The sequence below is a fragment of the Triturus cristatus genome, chromosome 11 (assembly GCF_964204655.1).
Source record: "Triturus cristatus chromosome 11, aTriCri1.1, whole genome shotgun sequence".
Lineage (NCBI taxonomy): Eukaryota > Metazoa > Chordata > Amphibia > Caudata > Salamandridae > Triturus > Triturus cristatus.
This window is the reverse complement of record NC_140594.1, coordinates 49,039,687-49,066,074: the sequence shown is the minus strand read 5'-3', so window position 1 is coordinate 49,066,074 and position 26,388 is coordinate 49,039,687. Positions and strand designations below refer to the sequence as shown.

Here is a 26,388-nt window from a genome sequence, read left to right as displayed (position 1 = left end):
GTCTTTAAGGCCAATGACCGAACCTGACCGGTGGAGCTGTCTCAATAGTCAGCCATTCCGCAGTGCGCCCTCTAGCGGCCCCCCGGACCTGGACGTTTAAATGATTGCAAAATGTTATTGCGCAAGTAGCGGGAGGGAGATAACTTCTAAGCCCATAGCATATAAAATTCCCTGATTGTACTGACGGGGGCCCTGAGAAAATTGACCAACGATGTAACAAGGATGCTATGCACTGAATCTTAAATTGCTGTATTAATAGCCAGATGTTATTTGGAAAATCAATATTTTTTTAAAAAGAGGACCCTGCAAACTATAGGCCTATTAGCCTTATAGATGTGGCTCAGAACATTTTCAGCAAATTAATTTTAACTCTTATTCAAGATTGGGCAGAGGACAACAATATTATCTCGCATTTGCAGGCAGGGTTTCGAGTTGCCACTAGCACTTTAGACCAAGTATTTCATTTTTTAATGCTTATATGGAAAGAGGTCACACTCAAGAAAGGTCATCTCTACATAGTATTTGTTGACCTGAAAACCGCTTTTGATTCCATTGAGCGCACCCGGTTCTGGACCACCCTGAGGGACATGGGACTTCCCCATGCCCTACTCCACCTTTTAACCAGGTTGCACAAGGATAATTATGCCAGAGTCGGATGGAATCAAGATGGGAGTCAGTCTGGAATTGTTTTAATTAGGAAAGGAGTACGCCAGGGGTGCGTGTTAGCTCCAACCATGTTCACCTTTAACATGAATGAGCTCATAATGAGCTATATGACTTAGGTGGTGACCCACCGAAGTTGGGTGATAAGCAAACACCTGCGCTTTTGTTTGCTGACAACACACTACTTATATCCAAAACCCCAAAGGGCATCCAAAATGTTCTAACTAAATTCTCAAAAGCGTGTGAATCTAGGGGGTTTGAAAATCAACTGTCTCAAAACCAAGTATCAACCCCTACAAATCTGCCAAGGGGAAAGTACTGTTGGAAGGATAACTCCTAGAGCAGGTTAAAGCCTTCGATTACTTAGGCGTTAGAATCAGCGAGAACCTGGCATGGTCCCCCCAAATTCTGAAAAGTTTACGGTGCAATTGTTAAAAGAGCCAAACTCTCAGCCTTTCGCCCAGTTTCCCCTGCAATAAAGTTACATAGGGCAAAAGAATTGTGCGCAGCACTCTATGGGGCACAACTCTGGGGCTTAGAGGACACTAAACAATTAGAAGTTGACGAAAATAATTTCTTAAGAGCTCTTCTAAACGTTCCAAAGAATACTCCCCTATTACCACTACGCACTGATCTTGGATTAAAATCAATCTCCCATTGTGCTGGCCTGAAGGTACTTATGTTTTTGGTGAGACTGTGGAGCAGCAAAACTCAAATACCCGTAAAAGATGCTGTGGAAGAATTGCTGTCCATACAAAGGAAATCAGGTCTCTTGCCCTGGTTCGGGAAGGTCAAGGGGTGGCTCAAAAAAATAGGGATGAGTACCCTTTGGGATGACCCTCGCGCCATATCAAGAAAAATGCATTCCTCGACTAAAAACAATGTATTGGAATTTTATTAATACAGGTTGTAATGAACTAAGGTCACCAGGCATTTTAACAACGCAATTTTTAAATGTTAAAAGTTGTTCCAAATTTGAAATGTATATGGATGATGTAGAACCCCCTCAAGCACGTGCATTTTATATTCAGTTTAGATTTGACTCCCTACCCCTAAACGCTGTGAGAAGTAAATGTTTGAACTCCATTTTTACCTCAATGTGCTTGTCCTGTAACTCTGCCAACGAAACCATCGCTCATTATCTTTTCTTTTGCCCTGCTTATGCTACATTGAGGAAAAAATGAATTGTTCCCGCATGCCATGTGCTGTCCTTTTCTTGCCACGCAGATGCTCTGCGTGTTTTTACTTTGGACACCACTAAATGGCTTATTTTTACTTTATCCAGATACCGCCTAGGTGGTTAAAAAAACTCTTACCACCGGGATGGGAGATATTCTAAGGGATAGCCATGATTGAAGCCCTGTGTAGTATGCTAGATATTTTAGACATCTTTTTAACAAATATTTGCTTTTGTATGATTGTAACTCATTCTGCACTAAAATCAAGATGGGTGATACAAGTTGCTATATTCTTTTTAAACAATCTTTTATCTGTTTGTTCTTAAAATCCTTCCACTGATTATTACCTATTTATATTTGCCGTATTTTATGTATGATATGTATGTATGATCTTGTTATTGATCGAATAATAAATATATATATAATATGAGATGTATGATCAGATACTGGAGTCATGAATCCACAGCCTGCTGGGAACTACCTCCTCCTGCTACAACTTCTTTCAACCAATTTTAGAGGTCACCCCACCCTACCTCTCCTTGGAATAGTATGTATTAATCCTTGGACCGTTGGAGTACCTATCCCCAAGCATGATTTGAAAAATAGGAGAAAACAGGCTCCCAGGCACTAACCCTCTTTTTAGATCTGTTTATACAGTCTTAATCTACCACTACGCTTTACTGACTTTAGCCAACTCAAGACAAGATGGTGAAGTCTTGGAGACCCAATTAATGCAGATTTCCCTACCTTCTATCATTATTAAACTAAGAAGCAATTGGTCTTGCAGTTTCCTTCTCTTACCTTTAAATTCGAATTAATCTGTAACCCTAAATATGATCAAAGTTAGGCTTACCTCTATTCTTTCTTTTGTAACTGCTGTCAAAAACTTACCCACATCTCGCCAATAGGCTTGAATCCCAGGACATTGCCAGAACATGTGTACATCATCCGCTCTCTCCAAATCACACTTGGGCAACGTTTAATTTTCTTTTCTCTCATTTTAGATAGTTTATTTGGGGACCAGTAAGCCCTGTGTAGAATAAACAGATGATTTCTTAACGGTGCGTATCTAACAAAAGACCAAAGTGTAACCATGAATACTTGCCAGAGAGATGTTAAATCATCTGCAGTTAGATCTTCTTTCCACTCTTCTTCTGGAAGTGTATTAGGACCATCTTCTTGAACCAACATCCAGTACCATTTAGCCACCTCTTTTTTGCAGATTACTGCTACAAATTACTTCCTCCCAGTCTGTTATAAGTCCCACATTCGATTGGTCTCTGGCCAAGCTCACCAATTGCAGATATTTGAACCTGGGCGACCCATTATTTGTTTTTTTTCTTAGATAGTCCCAAGCTATTAAGGTGTCCTTGTCCATAATCTGACCCCATTTCTGTATTCTCTCGTACATTAATGGGGTAGCTAACGAATCTTAAAGACAGAGTGGAGTACCTGGGACTCTCTAAATTGGAGCCATTTTGCTATAGTATGACATTCTTAGAATTCTTCTAACCTGAATCCATAATGTACATGCTGCTGTTAGCACTCTTTTTTGCTAAACACATTTTTATTGATTTTACAAAAGAAATATACCAGCCATTCAGCACGACCCCATGAATGTCCAGGATTACATAGAGGAATATGTGCACCCCACCCCAGACAGTATTAAAACACAATTTCTTAAAAAAGGAACAGTCCCCTTTTTATGATTAGACCCCCCCCCCCAGCCATTTCCCCCAGACTGCGATATTTCTTGGGACACCCACAAGCTTCATACATAACTTTCTCTTGTGTGGCACACCAGTCCATCCCAGTCCGCCATCGCCCGACACTCGGGGGTTCAGGGCGTCTCCAGGAGACCGCGATGTCTCTTTTGGCGACCACCATAGCTGTAGTCAAAAACACCTTCTCATTCCAAGACCCATCCAGCACCATCAGTGATGCCCAAGAGCGTGTGTTTGGGGTCGTGTGGGACCTCCCACCCCAGGATTTCGGTGAGTTCTTCTTCAATTTCCTACCAGAACCGCGCCAGGCGGGGGCATGCCCACACCATATGCAGGAAGTCGGCCGGGATGTGACTGCACCTAGTACAGGCTGGGGTCGAACTGAACCCTGCCCGATGGAGGCGCTCCGTGGTGAGGTATACACTATGTAAATAATAGAGCTGCACCAGGCGCAGCCTAGCGGATTCGGTGACTGTTCTAGGAGTCATGGGGGCGTCACACCAGTCTTCCTCCTCCATGAGGCTAACCCAGTCCTCCCAACGAGCCCGCAATCAGTCTAAGGAAGTAGATGTGTTATTGATCAGTGAACGATAAATACGGGAGATGCCTCCCCTCCCCAGGTCCCCAAACATTATCTGCGCTTCGGGTGGGCTGTGATCAGGCAGCCGTGTGCCTTGCCTGTTTTAAGGTGTGTATGAAGGGCGTGCCGCAGTTGTAAATGCCTAAAAAATTGTGTTGGGTGCAGGAGTATCTATTCTGAAGGTCTCCGAAGGAGCGCATGTAATCCCCCCCCCACCCACACTTCCCCCAATTGTGAAATACCGATTAGGTCCCATGCCCTGAAGCCTTGCAGCTCAGTAACGTCTTTGAGCCAGGTCCCTTGCCACAAGGGTGTACACTGGGTTAGTGCGTGTGTCCATTTAGTGTGCCGCAGAGCAGCCCGCCAGGCCAATAACACGGTACGCGTCACCTCTGGTAGGGAAGAAGGAATAGGGGCCCCGTAAACATGGAGTAAATCCTGGCAAGGCCCAACTCTCCCAGTTCGAGTCTGTACGCCGGGTCAGACCAACCCCCGTTCAACCAGTCGTGTATGGAGAGAAGACGCGTGGCGTGATAATATAAGTATAGATGAGTCATTCCTAGACCCCCATCAAACGGAGGGATCCGCAGGTTTTTAGCGCCAGGCGGGACCTACCCTTTCCCCACAAAAACTTGTAGATCATACCATCCAATTCACAGAACCAAGTTGTAGAAAAACACATAGGGGTGTTTTGAAGAACAGAATAAGGAAGCGGGGAAACGCCATCATTTTAAAAAGAGCCACCCTCCCCATGGGGTTGAGGGGAAGCGACTGCCATTTCTGAAGGTCTGCCTTGGCACGTTTCACCAGGGGATTAACATTGAGGGCCCAGCTCAGCTCAGGGAGCAAGGTCATACATATCCCCAGGTATTTAAAGGATTGGCGGCACAGGGATATATCAGATTGCCAGTCGAAGCATTCCCGGGATAAGTGGAGGGGAACCAGCACCGACTTGTCGGGGTACAACCGGAGGCCTGAGGCCCGCTCGAAGGAATGCAGAATGCGAAGACAATGGGGACCAGACCGGGCGGGGTCTGCCAAGTAGATGAGGACATCGTCCGCATAGAGAGCAATTTTATCTGGTTCGTTATGAGGCCATTCCCATCCCCGCATGTGTCCACACGACCGCACCAGGGACGCCAAGGGCTCCATCACCAAGGCAAAGAGCAGAGGGGATAGAGGACAGCCTTGCCTCGTTCCCCTGCGAATAGATATGGGCTCCGATAGGACCCCATTCACTAGGACCCGGGTTCGCGGGAGAACACAGAGAAACTTAACCATGGCCCGGAACCGGGACCGAGCCCCATCCATTCCAAAACATCCCCAAGAAACCCCCAGTCCACCGAGTCAAAGGCCTTCTCAACGTCTACAATGAGAATCACCAGATATGGAGTGAGAAGATGACGGTGGACCAAAGCAGACTGCAGTCGACGAAGACCATGCCGGGTGCCACGTGAGGGCATGAACCCACATTGGACGTGATGAACCAGCGTGGACAGGAGAGGTTTGAGCCGCTGGGCGAGGATTGTGGCAAACAGTTTGACATCGGTGTTGATGAGTGAGATAGGGCGGTAGTCGGCATAGCGTGACGATGGCGGTTGGGATTTAGGCAGAACCACAATGGTGGCCATATCCGTCTCCAGGGGGAAGGAGCCTTTTTCCACTGCTCCCTGATATAGACCCGCAAGATGTGGGACCAGAATGTCCCGATAATGCACATAGTATTCCTGGGATAAACCATCTGGACCCGGTGTCTTGCCAGAGGAAAAAAGGCCAATCACCTCCCCAATCTCCTCACGGGTGATGGGGCGGTGATTTGTTCCAACTGGGCCCGACATTGAATTTTGAGCTGGCCCTTAGCGACCCCTGTAATCGTGGCCTTGCCCGCCGCCCACAGGGTCCCGGGGAGGAAACAGACCCTTCATTAGCAAGTTGAAGTTCCCACCCCACTACCCTCCGAAACTCCTTATCCTGGAGGAACCAGGCGTTTAGCCTCCATGTTTGCCGAACGAAAGCAGGGGGGGGGGGACCCGTATGGAGCATCACCGGAGAGTGGTCAGAAAGACCCCGGAGGAGGAGTAAGGCATCTTGGATCAGCAGGCAGTCAGTCGATGGGAAGAAGATGGCATCTATGCGTGCCTGTGTATGGTGTGCTGCCGAGGTGTGTGTAAATTGTTGGTGTGGGTGCCATACACGCCAGGCATCACATAAGCCCAAGTATTCAGCCTAAGTCATCAGCTGTTATGCTTGTGCAATCCTACTGGTGGATGGATGACCAGTCGTATCAAGGTCTGGTGAGGAGACCACATTAAAGTCGCCCCCAAGGAATGTGGGACCCAGGGGTAAGGATGCCAAGAGATCGGCAGATTTGGCGAGGGTTGCCGTCAACATAGACGGAGGAGAATAAAGTGACACAAGGTTGAGAGGGTTACCATGTAGCGTGCCACTAAGGGCCACAAAAGTGTCCTGGGCATCAAGAGTCGTCTGGACAGTCACTAAGGGAAGGGAGCGTTTCACCAGAATCGCCACCCCTCGGGAGCCATGAGTGAACCCCGAATGCCAAACCCTGTTATATCCGTAGCGTACTAGAAAGGGACAGTGGTTACCCAACAAGTGTGTCTTTTGCAATAGCAAAATGTCCACCCCTAAGCGCTGTGCATAGCGCAAAACAGCCATGCGTTTGAAACGATCTAAAAGGCCATTCACATTCCAGGACATGATGCATAGGGAGGTGCTTAACGAAGGTGTGTCAGGCATGTGAGTGGCCGGAACTGTCTGATAGTGGGTACACAGTGGGGGACGAGAAAACAAACACAGACTTCAACTTACTGAGCAAGATGTCTGTAGGGAATGTTATCTGTCTCACTAGGCGCATATCAGGGTGTGTTGTGAGTGCTGGCGTGATGAAACGAAGGAACAAAAAGAACAAGGTTAAACAAATAACTCGAGGCAACGGTCCAACTCGAGGCAACGGTCCTGCCCCCCCAACCTACACTACAATAACCAATGAGTGAACAGCCAAACTACAATGCTTGGAAATGGAAAAACGTGGAGGACCCCCTCATACCAGGATGTGCCAAGTCGAGTCCATCGGAAAGGAAGAAATGTTTTGAGTTTTTGAGCACGACCCCTGGCGGAGCCAAGCCCGGCAGGCAGAGACAAGTTCAAGCATGGTCTTTCAGGAGCATCGGGCTACGGGAGAGGTCCGTGTCCGGGAGATCAGGCAGGGAAGATTGGGGCAATGCACCCCCATGGTCCAGGCGCCCAGATGAACCAGAGCGCCTCCCAGCCGAGGCCCCATCCGAGAGCAATATTGGTTGTCGGGGAGATTGCTCCAGCGGGGAATCCGACCGGGCCCGCCTCTGTCCATGACGTCTGCGGGAGCGGTGACGTTGGGGCAGAGGAGCAACAGGCGCGGACCAGACAGGTCCCCCCTCACCTCCCCCCAGGAGCAAGGGCTGGTCAGCAATGCACAGGGGGTGCTCCTCCGTCGCCCAGGCCTCATTAAGAGTGTCAAAGAACAGGGTCTTATTAGCGAACACCACTTGAAGGCGTGCCGGGAAAAGGAGCCGATACTGGATATTGAGTGCCCTCAGCCTTTGTTTAACTTCACCAAAGGAACGTCGCTGACCCTGAACCTCACGGGTTTAATCCGGGAAGATCATGATTGCATGGTTTTCGTAGTGGAGCCGCTGCTGTCTGCGAGCTTCACCTTGGATGGCATCATGATCCTTGAAATTGAGGATCCGCCTTATGACTGATCTTGAGGCCGCGCCTGTTGGTGGCCTTGGGGCGAGAGATCGGTGGGCCCGCTCAATCGCGAACCATGTAGAGAGGGAGCCCTCAGGGACCCACTACCTTAACCATTTCTCCAGGAAGTCCACCGTGCGGCTCTGCTCCGATCCCTTCGGAAATCCCACCAGGCGGAGATTGTTGCGCCGGGACCTGTTTTCTGCGTTCTCCGCACGGCGGTGCAGTTCCTGCGTGCACGATTGGAGAGTATCCACCTGCCCCTTGTGTTGCTGAACATCATCCTCGACTGTGGAGATCCGGGTTTCAGTTTCCTTGATCAGCGCCACGGCGTTTCGGAGGTCTTGCCGCATAAGTCATGTCCACGCGCACTTCCGCAATCTTGCCTTCAACCGATGTCTGTGAAGCTTGGATGGCCTGCAAGATGGTGGACAAGTCCGCGGATGTTAGGGTCTCCTGATCCACAGCCCCCCCAGTCGCCCCCACCTCCGAGGTGGCAAAGCGATCCATTTTTGTTTGGGTGGCAGGGTTCTTCGATGACCTGTCCGTTTTGCCCATGATGGTACGCTGGGGAGCAGCAGACAAACCCGGCAGCAGGGGACCAACAGACCTCCCAAGGCAGGCCGGAATCAAGCAGGAGGGGCAGCCAGTGCGCGGACAGGGCCCAGGTCAAATCGCTGCCGCCGGATACATGCCGCCGAGTCCGCCACCCCGGATGAGGCGACCCCACAGGAGTGAGCGAGGGAGAGGGGAGCGAGAAAGGAAAAAGAAGAGTCCAGACCCAGGGCTACCCCCGGACCCCCGCCCGCCCGGGCCACCTCACACCTGGCAGGGCAATAGCAAGTGAATTAGCAGGCAGCCTCACCCCCCCTAGGGCAGCAGTTCAATAGGTGCGATACAATTCCGGCCCAACAGAAGAGCCTCCGCACCACAAGAGGCACTGGACAGGGGGCCTCCAGCGAGGTCCCCTCACACAATATTGCACCGCTGGAAGTGCGCGGCCAACAAGCCCTAATTCGTGACTCCCTGGCCGCTGGTGTGGCCAGGGAGAGTGCCAGGAAGGATAATGATCCAAAGGAGGCCCCCCTCCTGCCCTGCACCAACCCCGTTCCCAGCGATGGTGACCAGGGCCAAAAGCGTGTGGAGGGCACACTCTGTTACCCCCGTGGCTCCAGTAATGCGGCCGAAGGGGGGGGCGATGCGGACGGCACTCAGCCCAGGGGGGGCGTCAGGCCAGACACAAGGCCACACGGGGCCAGCTCCCACCTCCGTCATCCCTCTGCGCGCGTAGGGCCCCTATGCAACTGTCCCGGACCCCCGCCGCTGGGACTCACCCGCTCCGGAGCTCTTCTCACTCGGCCTCGGGACGGTCAGGGCTCCCTCAGAGGATGCGAGGCTGCAGCCGCGTTCGTCCGCCTCCTTTTCCGCTGCCCGATGCGGCAGCCGATGGCGCGGCTGTGCCACTGAAGTCTCGGGCACGATCCGGGCCGCACTGCCGAGGCACCACGCACCGGGCCCGCCTCTACCAGCCTCGATAAGGGATCACCAGAGGGAGGGGAGCCTCCCGGGGCCGGCTCACGCCCCCGTCAGAATCCACGACCAAGGCGCCCCCGCTCACCCAAGGTCCAGGCGCGGAGCCGGGCAAAACACTCCAGGAAGGACGGCGCCGCAGTCAGCAGAGGGGAGCCGCCATCTGGGGAGCGAAACGCAGTGTGCCAGCTTGCTGAAACAGGACGACACCATGGAAGTTCTGCACTCCCGGGCTCAGCCAGAGCCGCCGCGCCAGGTACACAGCTGATGTTAAGGTCGGATGGCTTGAAATAAAGAAGTATTACGGGCGGATGGCGGAGGGGTCCGGAAGCTCTCTCAGAGTGCGTCCACCATTTTGGCTCAGCAAGCCACGCCCCGCTGTTAGCACTCTTAATCGTACCTTTTTGAAGTATTTAGGATGCCCAAATTTAAATAGGAAGTTGTTTCCTTGTTCTGCCCAATCTTTTGTTAAAGCACTGTAGCCGGTGTGCATCTGTTGGTAATTCTTCATTAGCAGTGATCTAATTTGTTTTTATTGAAAGGTCCAGCAGTCCAGCTAGAAATCTGGAAGGGCTATTCTTCCTTAAAGTATTTTCTTGCGCAGCTTTTTCCAGGCAATTCTTGCACCTTTATTATTATCCCATATAAAACTGCTCTCGTCCCCTTGTATCTTCTTGGGCCACTTAGTCTTAAAGTGTAGGGGTAGCGCATTAAATATAAAAGTAAACTTTATTAAGATCATCATTTTGACCAGGTTTGTCCTTCCTAAAATGGATAAGGGGAGATGGGACCATTGCTTTAATAGTCTTTTAGCTTCCCTCATGAGTCTAGTAGAGTTTACTTGGCCCATATCTTCCAATTGTTTAACCACTTGGACTCCTAAATACCTGATTTCCTTTTTTCCAGATAAGCAGCCACTGGTATGTTCCATGACATTACCTCTGTTTTTCCTTCATTGACCATGTACCCAGCTACATTCCCAAAGTCTTTCAAAATGATAGGGAATGCGCCGTTAAGATCTTTTGTGTAAATGAGCAGATCATCTGCATATAGAGCCTCCTTCTTAACCCAATCCTGGGGGAAACAACCTTTACAACGCAGTCATTACATCGCACTACCTTTACATAGCAGTCATTACATCACAACATCCTTCACATCGTACTTCATTACAACGCAGCCATTACATCGCATGTCACTACAACTCATGTTATTACAACGCATGTCACTACAACGCAGGCATTACATCCCAAGTCATTACAATGCATACCCTTACACTATCCAACACTTACCCTACTGTTGCACTCGCTGGAGTTAGAAAGTAATTGTTACCCCTATACTATCCAACACTTACCTTAAATGCGATGTAATGGTATGTGTTGTAAAGGTATAATGCGATGTAATAGAATGCGTTGTAAAGGAAGTTTCTGAAAATGCCATGTAATGGCATGCGATGTACAAGAATGCATTGTAAAGGATGTTGCGATGTAAAAACTACATTGTAAAGGCATGCATTGTAAATGTATGCATTGTAACGTCATACATTCCAATCCTGTTATTGGAATGGTAAAATTCTCTGCTCACCCCTAATTCTTGCGAGAGGCTCAATGTACAGATTAAATAATAAGGGAGACAAGGGGCTGCCTTGGCGAATACCTCTACCTATTTATCAGCTGAGAAGTAAGTGAGCCATTAACTAGAATCCTCACAGAGAGGAGTCTATATATATATTTTTTTTTTTTTTTTTTTTTTTTTGGAAAACCTTTATTTAACAGTATGTGCAGACAAATACGGGCCTACAACCCTCAGGCCGGCCTCGACATAAAAAAAGGGCACATCAGCAAGCAATTATACGATTCAGCAGCATATCAGTACAAGCACAAATAGACCAGATTACGTTATACACAATTGTGCCGCCGAGCGCAGGATGATGAGGTTTAAGTTTTATAAAGTTTTGAAATAAGTCCATAGCAACAGGTCTGGAAGGATCCGAATCAGAGCAATGCAGTTAGGACTATAGTGGGCAACGATCATCAGAAGAGTCAGCAAGCATTATCCGTAAGGTAATCAATCGCACTCAATAAAATCAGGATAGAAAAGAAGCATATCACATGACGATCCCCAAGCACTACCCACAAGTTCCCAATCCTCCCCCCGACCCAAGAAATAAGAAAGGAGAGAACAAACGGGAAAGGTAAAGAATAGAAAGGGAGAAGAGAAAGAGAGAAAAGAAAGAAAGAAAAAGGAGGCCCATAGAAAAAAAAAAAACAACAAGGAAATATACCCCCCACCCTACACGCATGCAGAGGCTACGGCCTACCCCCCCTAGCAGTGTGTCTGTCGCCCCAAAAGAGTACCCGAAATGTAGGAGAAGAGAAAGAGAAGAAAAAGAAAAAGAATGTCACGGTTGATCGGAGGAGGGCCAAGGATCTATTCAATACAAGCAAAATCGTTACCCGCGGTCACCCAACCCCAGGCCCCGACCTAACACCCTGCTAAATGTACCTCCAACAGTCACAAGTCCCAGTCCCAGCCATATACGTATCAATGTGCAACAAGAAAAACCCCCTTCCTCAGCCTTGGCCCCTTCGAATCTGCAGTCCAACAGAGTCCAATTGCAGTACAGCCAACCTGGACGGGATGGGCCACCGTGGAGTCCGTTGCAGCAATCGAGGGGTAAGAGACCAGTCAAACTGGAGCGAAGCTCGATAGTAAAGGACCACAGAATGCGCCACTGCTATGCGGTGGCTAGCACAACAGGGAGCAGGACGATGCATAAATCCCAGAGTAGCGGCCGGCCGATGTACAGGAAGCAAGTCCAGGAGGACGCTCAGAGACGTGGCACCAAAGGACAGAGGAGATGGGCAAAACGGCGGCTGAGGCACAAGCTCCGGCCATACCAAGGGAGCAGGATTGTCAGACTCCTCCAGGGCAGAGCCGAGGAGTACCGCAGCGGGCACTGGGACACGTCCCCCCGTCACCGCCACATACCTCAACTCGGGTGATCCACCGACAGTCGACTGAAGATGTGGCGTAACATGCCGCACTGGAGAATCATCATGGCCAGCTGAAAAAGTCCGATCAAACCGGTCCTCCAAACCAGTGGCAGAGTCGCGGAAGGCCAACCACCTATATATATTTTTAATTGCATTTTGGAACTTATTCCCAAGCCCATTTTGTCCTATGACTGCATGTAAGAAAGGCCAGCTCACCCTATCGAAAGCCTTTGCGGCGTCGACTGTCATGATTGCTAATGGGAGATCTTTAGCTATAGCTAAGTCTATAGCACACACTAAATCATGGACTAAATCGTGTAGCTGTCTGTTCTTCATAAACCATTTTTGGGATATATTAATCTGTTCTCCCATTACTATATCCAGTCTTTTGGCCAAAATATTTGTATATAATTTATAATCATTATCGAGTAAAGATATTGGCCTATATGACTCACATTTTTGGGGACTTTAGTTTGGTTTTAAAATTAAAGTCATTATAGCTTCATTCAATGTTTCTGGAACAGGAACTTCATATATGTATATAGTGTTAAAGTAGTCCGTACTAGGGTGATTTCCTCTGCCAGAACTTTATATAGTTCATTTGGTATTCCGTCTGGCCGTGGAGCTTTCCCCTTTTTTAAACCTGTAATTGCTTTAAACATTTCTTAAGGACTAATTTGTTTATTAAGATATTCCTATTCATCCTGAGCTAGCTTTTGTAAGGGATCCTTTTACAGCCAATCATGAATCTTGTCTATCTCTGGCTAAGGAATCTTCCCTACATAAATTTTAGAAAAAGCAGGTGAACTCTTTCCCAATGTCCTGATCATCTTGATGTGGTTCACCAGTTTCCTCCAGCACTACCTCTTTAATTGAGCTTCTGATCATGTCACCCCTTGTCTTCCAGGCCAGCAATCTACCACACCCCTCACCATATTCATAGTGTGCTAATTTGCCGGCATCCCATTTTGTTTGTACTATCTCTTCCAAATGTTCAGTTAGCTCGTTTTTGACTTCATCAATCTGCCTTTGTTTGTTTGTTACTATGACAGTATTGTCTGTCTTATGCAGGTCTCTATTTAATGCAGTCATTTTTGTCTCCGTCTCTTTCATTTTGTTGTTAATTTCTCTCCTCCTGTGTGCTGCATAGTTAATCAACCTTTCTCGAATAAAGGCTTTATAACCATTACATATTACTCTTAAAGGGGCAGAGTCCCTATTTAGCTCAAAGAATTCTAAGGTATTATGCTTCAGATTACTTTTTATCTCCTGCTCCTCTAATAAGGACCTATCCATTGTCCATCTGGACCGAGCCAGGCCACTTTCGAGGGATAGCTCCAACTTTACTGCAGAATGGTCTGAGAGATGTTCTGGAAGGTGGATAACTTCTGTAATCTATACTTGAAGCCTGGCCATATTTCTTGTTATAATGTGCATATTCTTTATTCTTAACAGCTTTATAACTCCACTGATCTATCAAGCCCCAATTTTTCATTGAAATGTGGATAAACTCCCTCATTTTGAGTGTATTAACCGTCGGTCTTGGGGAGGATTTATCCAATTTAGGGTCCAATACTACATTGAAATCTCCTCCCATTATGATAACATTCCCGCTATCTAACAACTGTTGGAAAATGTCTTGAAGCGGGATTGGGTCATCAATATTTGGACCATAATAACTTATAAGATAATATATGATATTATTAACTCTAACCGTGACGGTTAACCATCTCCCTTTAGGATTTGAAGTAGTCATTATTTTAGCTTGGCAGGAGTTTTTTTTTAGCAAAATAGCCACTCCTTTCACGTTGCAATTTTGATTTGTAAATGCAAATTGGCTAATCCATCTATGGCACTTTATTATCTCTTCCCATTCTTCCTGACGTAGGTGTGTCTCTTGTAAGAATATGATGTCATTCTTTGATTGTTTTAAAAATTAAAGAACTCTCCTTCTGCCTGGTACCCTTAGGCCATTTGTGTTCAATGTTAAAATCTTCAGGCTGTGCATCTTATTTGTTACTGTTTCCAGCCATTCCAACTCCTAGCACCTTCATTTTATACTCATTTGTCACATATGAGGAGTGTATATATTTTTTTAGATTTTCTCCCACTTGCTCCCCACCCAGTGCCTACCTTTCCTACTCTTTATAGCCAATGTGTAACCCCTCCCCCCTAAACCAACCCTCTCTCACCCAGGGGTATCTTCCCTTTGACCACACTGGGCAGTTCAGCATGCCCATCAGCTCTCATCTCTCCGGGATCAATGTGTATCCTTGATTTGTCGCTGGACAATTTATCTAATGATGCATTTTTAATTTGCCTCATTAAACGCTCAGCTTTTATATTGTAAATGTTATTATTCCACATTATTCCTAGTGTCGCTGGTAATTTCAATTGGACAGTGGCTCCTAGTGATTTGAGTTCTTGCATGAGTTTACCTAATTCCCATTGTCGGTTTTGAGTTTCTTTCGCTAAGTCAGAGCAAATGCGAATAGTCCAGTAATCTTTTGTGTGTGAGCCTACTTTCAAAGCTTCCGAGAGTATCAATTCTTTGATCAAGTAGGTATTGAAATTTATAAGGATTTTCCTAGGCTTGTCTCTATTGAGATTTCTTCTAAAGGGGTCCCTGTGATCTCGCTGTATATCCTGTTGAAGATCTAATGTGTGTGTTGCCGTTATCAGTTCTTTTATCAGATTTACAATGAAGTCCTTCAAGTTTCCTCCTTTTTCCCCCCCTAGAATATTAAGAACCCTTAGATTATACCTTCTTGAGTGGTTCTCTAAAGCTTCTATCTTCTCTTTAAGTGCTTTCTCACCCACTTTAAGGTTTTGTATCTACATGCTATTACTAATTACTTCATCTTTCATAACCTCTATAGATGTTTCCATATTGCTGATTCTTTCAGTCAGGTCTGTTAATTTAAGTTCAAGTGTCTCACAAGCCTCACAGATTTTTGCTTGATTTGCTTCTGAGTTTGCTAATTAATTTTTAATCTCTTCTGAAATCGTGAGTAGAAGACCTCCGATAGCTTCCTGATTCACGGGTGGTGATAATTTACCCTCTTCCACTTGGGGTGGAGTTGGCCCCGAGTCCAATGTGTTTATATGGCTTACTACCTCTTCAGACAAAACCTGAAACCTGTTTACTAGAGGCAAATCCGTTATCGCCCCGCCCTCATGGTGATTCATAAGGGTACAAGTGACTGAACCAGAGGTTATACCGTTGGGTACTTTCTCAGTCTCCCACACTTCAAAAAAAGATCTTAGTGAGGGTGTGATTTTTATTTTCCCTCCAGAGGTGTCTGTTGCACTCCTAGAATTACCAACTCTTGTTTTTACCAGAGTAAACAGGGGTTGACCTCTAATAGGCCCACTTATTGCAGGTGTCGAGACCTGTGTTGTGGGTATGATTATTGGAGGGGACCCATTCACCTCTCCCACTTCCCCCATTCTTAACTGTGAGGAATGTAAATCCACTCGGGAATACCTCAAAGTGTATCTATTTTTCCCTTGGGGTCTTACTTCAGTAATAAATGTTGCCTCGTGCCGTCCATTTTCTTCCTCTGGGCTTTTTTTGCGACGGGGGATCTCCCCTGCACCTTAGGTTTTGCTCCCGACTCTGATAACCTTTTACGGCTCATATGAGAAGGTCTCTTGCTGCACGGGCTGCAGTGTCACGTTTTTGCTGACACAGCTTCCTTATCCCCGGAGGTGGATCTGCGCCACTGCCCGCCGATCCCAACTCACCTGCCTGGCGGCCAGGAATGTATGTCGTTACAACGAATTCCGTTGCAACGCATGCCTTTACCACGCATGCGTTACAGCAGAATGATTTTTCCTCGCACAATCTTTACCACTAATATTCCTTTACCACGCATACTTGCATGGTAATGGAATACTCTTGGTAAAGGTTATACCCCTCCCCTGTACCCTTCCCCCAATACTTTTTATAATTACCCCTGCCCGTTACCCTCAATTAATATATATATATTTTAAATTTTTATTTCCCTTACCTCTTCACGTCGTCTCTTCGTCCTTCCTTCATGACTGACGTTATACGTCATTTCCTTTCACTTAAAACGACGTCGATTTCCTCTACTTCCCCACGTTATTTTTTTATTTATTTTTTTATGTGGGGGAACCCCTGCCCCCCCTTCTTTTCTCTTTTTTTGGGGGGAGACCCCCCCAAGCCCCCTTTCTTTCTTATTTTTGCCTTTAACTCACGTCTTCAACAAGCTGAAAACACACCTTAGAAAGTAAAAAAGGACTACACTACTGACGTTAACGCAGGACGTAGCAACGTAGAAGACGATGAAGATGGAAGAAGACTTGCGTGGTAAAGACGATCGTGGAAGAAGAACGTGTGGTGAAGACGTCTAAGAGGTAAGTGTTGCGTAGTAAATGTTCCTCGTTGTAACGCCATGGTGGTAAAGGATGTTTCCCGAGCAGCCCCTGCCACAGTGAACCAACTCCTGAGACCCGAAAAATCCTCCGAAACAACGTGCAGGTAAGTGTGCGCCCCAGAGAGACGAGAAGCTCACAGCCTGCTCTCATTAGCCGACCGCCATGTTCCCCGCCGATCTCCCGAGCCTCTCGTCCCCATTGAAGTTTCTAGTATTTTCTTTTGCTGCAAGATCAAAGTACTGTCTTTCAACTAAAAAAAATAAGCATCGGGCTGAACAATATGTTCTTGTGTCTTTTGGTTGCCTGCTGAGTTCTGAGCTCTGCTGCCACCACACAGCTGCATCTCTAAGACGCCTTTGGCTGCTTTCTACCTAAAAGCCAAGAATGGATGGAGTTAACTTGCCATAGGACAAGATTGAAATGGTGTAGGGATGGTATCTGTTATTAGTTCATTGACCGGTGTCGGTAAGAAACTAATTTCCAGTGTCATTCTTAATGTGGATAGAAGGGAGTAGGACTTGAAACCGGTGGGGAAACCAGTCTTCCTTGTGTGCTGCATTTGGTTCTGGATTCTTTTGTACTGGAGTGTATGGTACTTACTTAATGAGATCTACTTTATTTCAAGGCTCTAGGGGCCATATGCGCTCATTTCTGGTTGCAAAATACTGATCACAGTGTGCGACCAGTTAAGATTTTGAATAACTGACCTATGTGCTAATAGATGGGTTCTTCCAAATCCACATCGCAGGGGGTCGGAACCCTACCTACCTCATGCATATAAATAAGTTAGGTCTCAAATTCCAACTCTCTATAAATGAAGGTCATCATGGGTATGGCCGTACCTCAGGGAACTCCACTGATTTTCTGTCTTGAAAAGATGCCAGTTCAAGCTCCTGACCCATGCATATAAGGCCCTACACAACTGCGGACCCGCCTACTTGAACCACCTGAACTTCCATCAATCCACCAGATACCTCCGCAAATCCTTTCTCTAATCCTCATCCCGGCAAAAGACGTTGCAAGTGCGAAGGACGCTCCTCCTACCTAGCAGGGAAGACATGGAATGAGCTACCCTTTTATCTACAGACCTCCCCATCTCATGCAGAGTTCCGAACGTTCCTGAAGACCTGGCTATACAGCTAATCAACTGGACCCTGCCAGCGCCTCGATACAATCACAGGTGACAAGAAGCAAATCTACTGATTTGTTTATTTAGGGAGAGTGGCCTGCTGCAGTCAGCAGATCTCAATGCCTGTGATTGCTTTTTAATAATGCAAACTTTTTTTAAATGCAGCCTGTTTTCGGTTAAGGAAATGGATTCCATTTAAAAAGAAGAGTATTATGTTTTATTGTTCGTTAAAAAAGAGGCAGTGGTCCTGAATATTTTACTTTGACAATAGGGAATGCATCCCTAAGGGAAAGTTTCCTTCTTGTAAATGAGTTACCATGTTGATAAAATAGCAAAGTTTTGCAAGCTGATTTTCGTTGCAAATCATTGACACATTACATACCGACTCGGTATTTGGAAGAGATGCCTACATAACAGCCCTTCTAAATACAGAATTGGTATTTAGTCGGGATCCCATTTTAGGAGTTTCTGACTCACAAAATGGGATTAGTAAATGAGAAAAAGCATCTTAACTGTCACAAACTCCAATTTGTGTGGGTTTACGTCTGTTAAAATGCGTAGTACAACTGGCCTATAGTCTCTTCTTGCACCTTGATCCAGTTTTCGTAGAAAGGAAAGCTCAGCATTCCGTCGCTGGAACTCAAGGCTGTGCCTGAGTATGAGTGCAACTTCAGGAAACAATGGAAGCTGGCTCTGTGGGAGCCAGCTCCTCAAATCTTCCTCACACATGGCAAACGCTCCTTGAAACTAGGGCAATACAGTCAAAACTGTTACGCTATGACCTTAAAAAGCAACTACTCTGCTAATAACCAACTCAAACTCTGAATGCGTGAAAAGGATCCATCTTGCGATGGAGTTACGGTTGGACCCACTGCAGAGTCCAAAGTAGAACCTTAGAGACTGTTTCTAATCTTAATAGCTAAACAGAAAATTATTTGATGAAGTTGGAACACAAGATGGTGATTCGTTGAGGTCTGACACTAAGGTTGGGACATGGTCTCTTGGCCTGGTAGAATTAAATATGTATGTCCTGTTTCTGGAGTGTTGTCTTTTGCTGAAAACCTGTGCTAGTTGAGACTTTTTTCAACTTTATTAAAAGTATATTAAAACTGGCAAAAAATAAAAAAAAATAACAATGTGTAATAAGTATACATGCATTCTTGCAGAATGTAGAGTGCTAATCTGATAACCTCTGGCAAGTCCCCGGCCCCAGGTTTTCATGGGGATAGGATATTTATTTATCTAATCCCAGATTAGTGGTGGGAAAAGATTAGTTAAATTGTGAATGAACTGTTTTTAAGCTAAATGTTTTGACTAAAGACATCAAACTCATTTTAATTATTTACATTGGCTAAAAACATCCTGATCCATTTCTGGTCTTTTCACCGTCCTGCAAAAGTTCTAGAAGTTGAAATGTCACAAGGTTGTTCTATGATTAATTTAGATATACCCCAGTGGAATGTCCCTCTAGTCTAACACATAGTCTAATTGCTTCTTCTTTTGTCTTTGTTTTACAGCTTTGAAAATCAAGTCTCTTTCTTTGGACAAGGGTACATTATTAACCAAACAAGGTTCAAGACTTCTTATCCCTTGCCACTATGAGACAGACAGCAAGGATCACCCTACTGAGCTGGCGGTGGAGTGGGGTGTGGTGAAAGATTCATACAAATGGTACACCCCTGTGATCCGGGTTATTGACTCGTTTGTGGAGCCATTACCCCAGCCCGACACTTACAGTGCGAGAGCTCAGATGTTCCTATCCCTACTCCCCCTGGGCAACTGTTCTCTTGTCATCAACCCTGTTTTTGCACACGACAGCGGCATATACCAAGTAAAGATGTACTTTGGTGGGCAGCTTTATGATAAGTCGCCAAGTATCCACGTCCAAGTTCTCAAAAATGACGAAAACTTTGGTAAGTGCTTTTCACTTTTTTCCAAACACAAGATGGGCACTTAAGATGCACTTTATCTGGAACTTCCAATGGTAAATGGTAAGAACTGTTGCAAAAACAATGTACAGTTCAAGCTGTTCTTCACCATTTGCTCTGCTTATTATTATAATGAAGCCAGAATTTATTCCTCAGAAGCAATCACAATTCTGATGTTTTTCTCCTTTTCTATGCTCTTATTTTCTTGTTGAGTGAACATCGGCAATGAAGCAGAACTGATGACCTGCTTTTTGATTGGAGAGCATGTAGTGCCTACCTATTAATTTAGAAAAATTATTGTTTATTAGACTTTCCATTCATAAAAGAATTATTAAAACAAGGCAGTTAAATGCCTATTTTAAAACACAATTCTATTCTGAACCATAATATGCCTAAAAATAAAATCAGTATTCCTTTCCTAATTGTGTTAAAAAAGAAAGCCACAACAAGTACAATTCTCTCAGTTCCCATATCTAACCGTTATTCAAATGCCCCCTTCAAATTTCTTAATCTAACGATGTAAAAAGGTATCGGTTTAAAATAGGTTTTCCTTGTGACTCATGCAAAAGGACAAAAATGTAGTAAATGAGCTGGATCAGATGGACAAAGTCTTTCACAGTGGCAGGGTAAAATACTTCTCCAAAGAGTTGCATTATAACAGTTCTGACAAACTCCAAGGAGAAACCTTAGCAAGTGGTTTTGAAGTTGGGGATTGAAAGCCAACCTCTTTATAGATGCTATAAATGCTTGGTCCACCATATACGATCTCTTATTAGCCAAATATTTCACATTATTCGTATTAATTCATACTGCATGTCCTTTGCTTATTCTCTGATAGCCAAAGCTCACATCTTATTTTTGTGACAGTGAAGATATGTTTTTCATTATTCTTTTACACAGCCGAAATTATGCTGCAGCAGATCTTTAAATCATGCAATCATGTGCCGGACTACTGTTATTAGAGCTTGTTAAAGATACCAGGATTTTTTGCCTCACAATTGTAAGCATTTTTGTAAGGAGCATAATACCAATGAAAGACACATATCCTACACGCAACCCTGTTTTAATCTATTGTCTACATGATTTTGCTTATTCGATCACTGTTGCTATCCAGTTTCGCTTGAGCCCATATCTTAGAATGAAATTCAATTAAAAACGCTAAAAGAGCACTAGGAATCCCATCAGTCAATCAAGGATTTATAAAGCACGGCAAATCACCTCTGAGGATCTCTAGGCCCTGGACTTGCTGACTGCTTCATGGTGATCTGTTAAATCGAACAGCCAGGTCTTGAGTCCTTTCCTGAATTCCATGATTGATGAGGCAGTTCTGAAGTGCTGGAGAAGGACTTTTCAATCTTTTACTGCCAGGTTTGAAAAGGAGCACCCTCCGCTGCTGCTTCAGTGGATCCGGGAGGTGTCTGCAAGGGAGAGGGAGGCGGATTGTAGGTGTTTAGTTGGTTGGTGAAAGTGGTATGTTGATGTATGCTGGTCCTTCATTGTGCAGGGCTTTGTATGTGTGGGTCAACATCTTGAACTGGCATCTCTTCTGGATCAGGAGCCAGTATAGCTTCTTGAGGTGGGGTGTAATGTGGATTCGTCTTGGGAGGTTGAGGATGAGCCTTGCAACTGAGATTTGTATTGTCTGTAGTCTCTTTAGGAGGTGGGCACTGATTCCTATGTAGAGTGTTTTTCCGTTGATGTTGAGTCCTTGCGATCTGATGGTATCGGCCATGCATGTGTTGATGAGGGGGGGGGGCTCAGGGACGATCCTTGGGGAACACGGAAGATGATCGTCCTGGGTTCCGAGGTGAACAGGGCGAGACGTATGCTCTGGGTTCTTCCGGTGAGGTCTGAGGTGACTCATTTGAGGGCGTCTCCCTGGATTCCGGTGTGGTGGAGTCTGTTGTTCAAGATGTGATGGGAGGCGTTGTCAAAGATGGCTGACAGGTCCAGGAGGATGAGGACTGCTGTTGTGTTGTGGTCCAGGAGAGCCCTGGTGTCTTTGGCGGTTATGATCAGGGCTGTCTCAGTGCTGTGGTTGGCTCAAAATTCAAAGTGAGAGGAGTTCAGGAGATTGTTGTGTTCCAGGTGTTCAGTGAGTTGCTGGTTGATTGCCTTCCCGAGAACTTTAGCTGGAAAAGGTGCCATTAGTTCTTTGATTCTGCTAGGTTGGCGGATGATTTCTTCAAGAGGGCCTTCACTTCAGCATGTTTCCAGTCCTCAGGAAAGGAGGCCAAGGTGATGGAGACATTCATGCCTTTCTTGAGCTTGTAGCCAATCGTCTTGCTCCAGAGGTTGAAGATGTGGTGGGATTGGGGTCCGTGGTGCTCCAGAGTGCACGGATTTCATGATGGAAACAGCCTTAGACCACAAGGTGTTCCGCTTCACCATATGAAATGATAAAAAAGAAAATACAAGCACAGCATCCCTCCTACAAACATATTGCTCATGACTTAATGCAAAAGAAAAATGTGATGGGTGGTTGATTGCTTTTGCCTAAAGCCCACTTGCTCTTGTGGGATAACATCGTGAACGTTTGCCCAATATCCAGAATGCAGGACCACTTTTTAATTTTTTTTTAGAAATCATATCAAGCAGAGAAATGAGCTGGTGGTCAGCAGGGATGTTAACCTTAATCCACCTCTCCTCTTTAATATAAGGGTGATTAGTGATCTGGAATCTTTTTCGAAGCCGCAGTTTGCTCATAATGAGTAGACCAAAGTCTGTCCAGGCTGCAGGGTCCTTTTTGTGGTCAACAGTACATACACCATCTTGCCAAAAGTTCTACTGATCTCATTCTGAGAATTAACCCTTTTCTTTCAGATTCACTGTAATTGAGTGTTTCACCAAAAATGGGTGTAGTTATGACTGGATTACCACATGCTGCAGTAGGATGTGTAACAACAAGGCTAAGTGTGGTTTCCACTGCCAGTTCAAAATACAAGGGTCCTTGTTTGCTCCTGTCTGATAAGTTCCTTTTGAAACGAGATTGCAGAATTGTTTTGTCTTATTTTACTGAAGAGTTCTAATCATGTGGACTCAAGTCTGATCCCTAGACTTTTCTTTTTTTTTTTCCTCAGTAGTGTTTGTTCTTTTTAAGCTCGGCACAATAGCTGCATAAGCATGGTCAGATTCCCCTCTTAAGTAGGTTGTGAATGCTCTTTGAACCTTACAACTAATCCTTCTAGGGTCAGAGTCGAGCCACTTTGAGGAGAAACTTGATGTTTTAACACGGACAAGAAACCATTCCGAAAATTAATTAACGAATTACATTTTATTCGGGGATGGTGAAATATGTTGTTGATCAGCCTTTAATTCGTTACATGTTTGTTCCAATTTTTTTTAAATTTTTATTATTCAGCCCTTTATTTTGGCCTGATTTATGAATTCCAGTTCTTGCCACCTTCTGCGATAGTTCCAACATGCAGCTTATTGGAAGGTGATTAGTACCCACCCAGTCAAGAACTTTGAATGACAACAAAAAGGTTTGTGAAGACACAAATGTCAATGTAGTTATAATCAATGGGATAGTAACAACACTTTTAATAAAAGTTTTATGTGCCTGATGATCATTACTAAACAAGTGTTTAACGTTACCAATCTTAAATTATTGAAACATTTCTCCAGCTTTGCTCCTAGTCTGCACAGCTGGTCTATTGAGTAACGAGGACGAGGAAGATTTTCCTCATAAGTTCATGTGTTAATGTTAACAGTTTTCTCACCCAATAAAAAAGTACTCATGGGGACTTACAGTGAAGTTCGGAAATATAGTCTTCAACTTTAATTAGGAATGTTCTAAAAGGTGTATTGCAATTGAAATAATCATTAATATACATTGTTAAATTATTTCAATTATGTATAAGGATTGCTAGAAAATCACAAATCTAAACTGGTAAATTAGTAAATTAATCAACAATGTAAGGCCACCAAAGGGGCGTCCTTCAACACTAGGGACTCCAGGCTTCCAAAAGCTGCAGAAGATGGGAACTGAGGGCCTGATTCACAAAAGTAAACTTCCACTTTAGTGCAAGCCTCATGACAAATGAATGTTACGAGTAGTATCTTTACAACTGCGTATCTTTTTATGTGCAGAGACTTCGCACTCGTAAGATACTCGTCATGACCTGAGATTTTAATCTTGCTTCCTTGTCTCTTACAACATGACAATATAACAAATTCTCAAGGGAATAGTGATTTTGAATCATGAAGACCAACCCACCTGTTAAAATCATGAACATTCCATGCATCTATATTTATACAGTCGGAAATTGTTTGTGTTTCAAAATTTGACCCTGGTTAGAATTGATAAAATGTTATGCAAGTTTGTTAGTGTGGCTTGAGTTGCTCACAGACCTTTTTTCTAGACGGCAACTCAGGCTGTTATAATCTAGAGCACTGTGCTTGTTAGTGGCCTTTACTTGGGAAATGCTAACACTTAGAAATATACCTAAGAACAAAGAGCCTTCCCTACTGGGTGTCTGTTCAATGGCAACATTGATATTTGCCGAGACACATGTTATTACACAAAGGCCATTACTTATAAGAGAATTCATTATTTATTAAAACTGAATTGTAAACTAACTTTGAGAAAAAGTCTGGTCTAGTCCATTGCTTGCCATTTATATCCAAAGCAAAGCTCATGCTGTTTAAATTTTCAGATGACGTGTCGGCAAGATGGACATTATTATTACTATTAGTATTATTATTGTCGATATAAAACAATTTAGTAGCCGCTAAGGACCCACTACCCTATGTACTGATTGATAATTCTTGGCAGAATGCCCTGCTTGACTTTTTTAGAGCTGTGAAGGTTGCAATATTCACTCTTCCAAGCCAATTTAGCTTTCGAAAACAAGTGCCCTCTGGGTCACGTATTAATTAGAAACATCAGACATGCATTTGTGCCACATAGCAGTGCCCATTTCTTTGTTTATCTTGAATGACAGGTTCAATATAGTGTATCTTTGGAAAGAGCTGTAGACTCAACTCTTTAAAGAACACATTATCACAATGCATTAACCGTCCACAACCCAGCATCCTCTTCTGTTACTCCAGGACTTTGAGCGTGTCTTTGTCCTGCATACCTTTTGGCTAGTTTCACACTATAGAAATACCATATACATACATATACATTTTATTCATAAAACAACGGAATATCTTAGGATCGTCAGTGCTTGGTCTTCATTTTTCAGTATTTTTGCCATTGCAATATTTATTTATTATCTGCATTTTGCACTTTGCTCTGGATCTATTTTCTTGGAATAGAGGGTGGGAAACACTTACAACAGCGTGTATTCAGTGTTGGGACGGTTGTCCCTTTGTTTTCTTCACATGTTCTTGGTGCTTCCCTTCCATATCTTCTTACGATTCTCACTGCTCACCTACACCATCTGCTGCTCACAACTTCTAGTTACACCTTGCTGCCTTGATAATCGATGAGTTGGAATATAAGTGCAAAGATAAATACAAAAGGGAAGAAAATGTATGCATTTGGGGATGTTGAAGACCGAGATTATCTGTCCATTAATCTGTAAATGAAAGAGCTGCTCATTCATTTGCAGATTTATGAGCACTATCTTTTTATTTTAAATTGTTTTTATTGAGTTTTTCAAGCAGGAATTGAACTTCATACAACAAGGAATATTGCCATCTTACAACATGCATTTTTAAGCAGTAGGTGCTATCTGTGCCCATGTCTAACATTCATGTCTGTCGCCCACAGTATCGTAAATCATCACATAAGCCACCAGGTCATCACCTTGTAAGTCATCACATAAGCCACCAGAAGGTCATCACCTTGGAGGTCATCACATAAGCCACCAGACGGTCATCACATGGTAGTTCATCACATAGTTCATCACATAAGCTACTAGAATGTCATAACTGTGTAGATCATCACATAAGCCACCAGAAGGCCATCACCTTGTAGCTCATCCCAAAAGCCACCAGCAGGTCAGCACCTTGTAGGTCATCACATAAGCCACTAGAAGGTCATCACCTTGTAGTTCATCACATAAGCCACCAGAATGTCATAACTGTGTAGTTCATCATATAAGCCACCAGAAATTCATCACAGTGTAGTTTATCACATACCACCAGAATGTCATAACCGTGTAGATCATCACATAAGCCACCTGAAGGTCATCACCTTGTAGTTCATCCCAAAAGCCACCAGCAGGTCAGCACCTTATAGATCATCACATAAGCCCCAGAACGTCATCACTTTCTAGGTCATCACATAAGCCAGAAGAGGGTCATCACCTTGTAGGTCATAACATAAGCCCCAAAACGTCATCACCTTGCAGGTCATCACATAAGCCACCAGAAGGTCAGCAGCTTGTACGTCATCACATAAGCCACCAGAATTTCATCACCTTGTAGGTCATCACATAAGCCACCAGAAGGTCAGCACCTTGTACGTCATCACATAAGCCACCAGAAGGCCATCACCTTGTAGCTCATCCCAAAGGCCACCAGAATTTCATCACCTTGTAGGTCATCACATAAGT

General features: G+C 44.8%; 1 protein-coding gene across 1 annotated transcript in view; it reads left to right on the top strand.

Annotated features, from left to right (window-relative positions):
- Positions 1-26,388, top strand: part of LOC146783200 (uncharacterized) — a 111,085-nt gene that overhangs the window by 11,557 nt on the left and 73,140 nt on the right. The window contains exon 2 of the mRNA XM_085634018.1: positions 19,469-19,864. Coding sequence (XP_085490144.1) covers positions 19,469-19,864 — 396 coding nt within the window. The remainder of the gene's footprint in view (positions 1-19,468; positions 19,865-26,388) is intronic.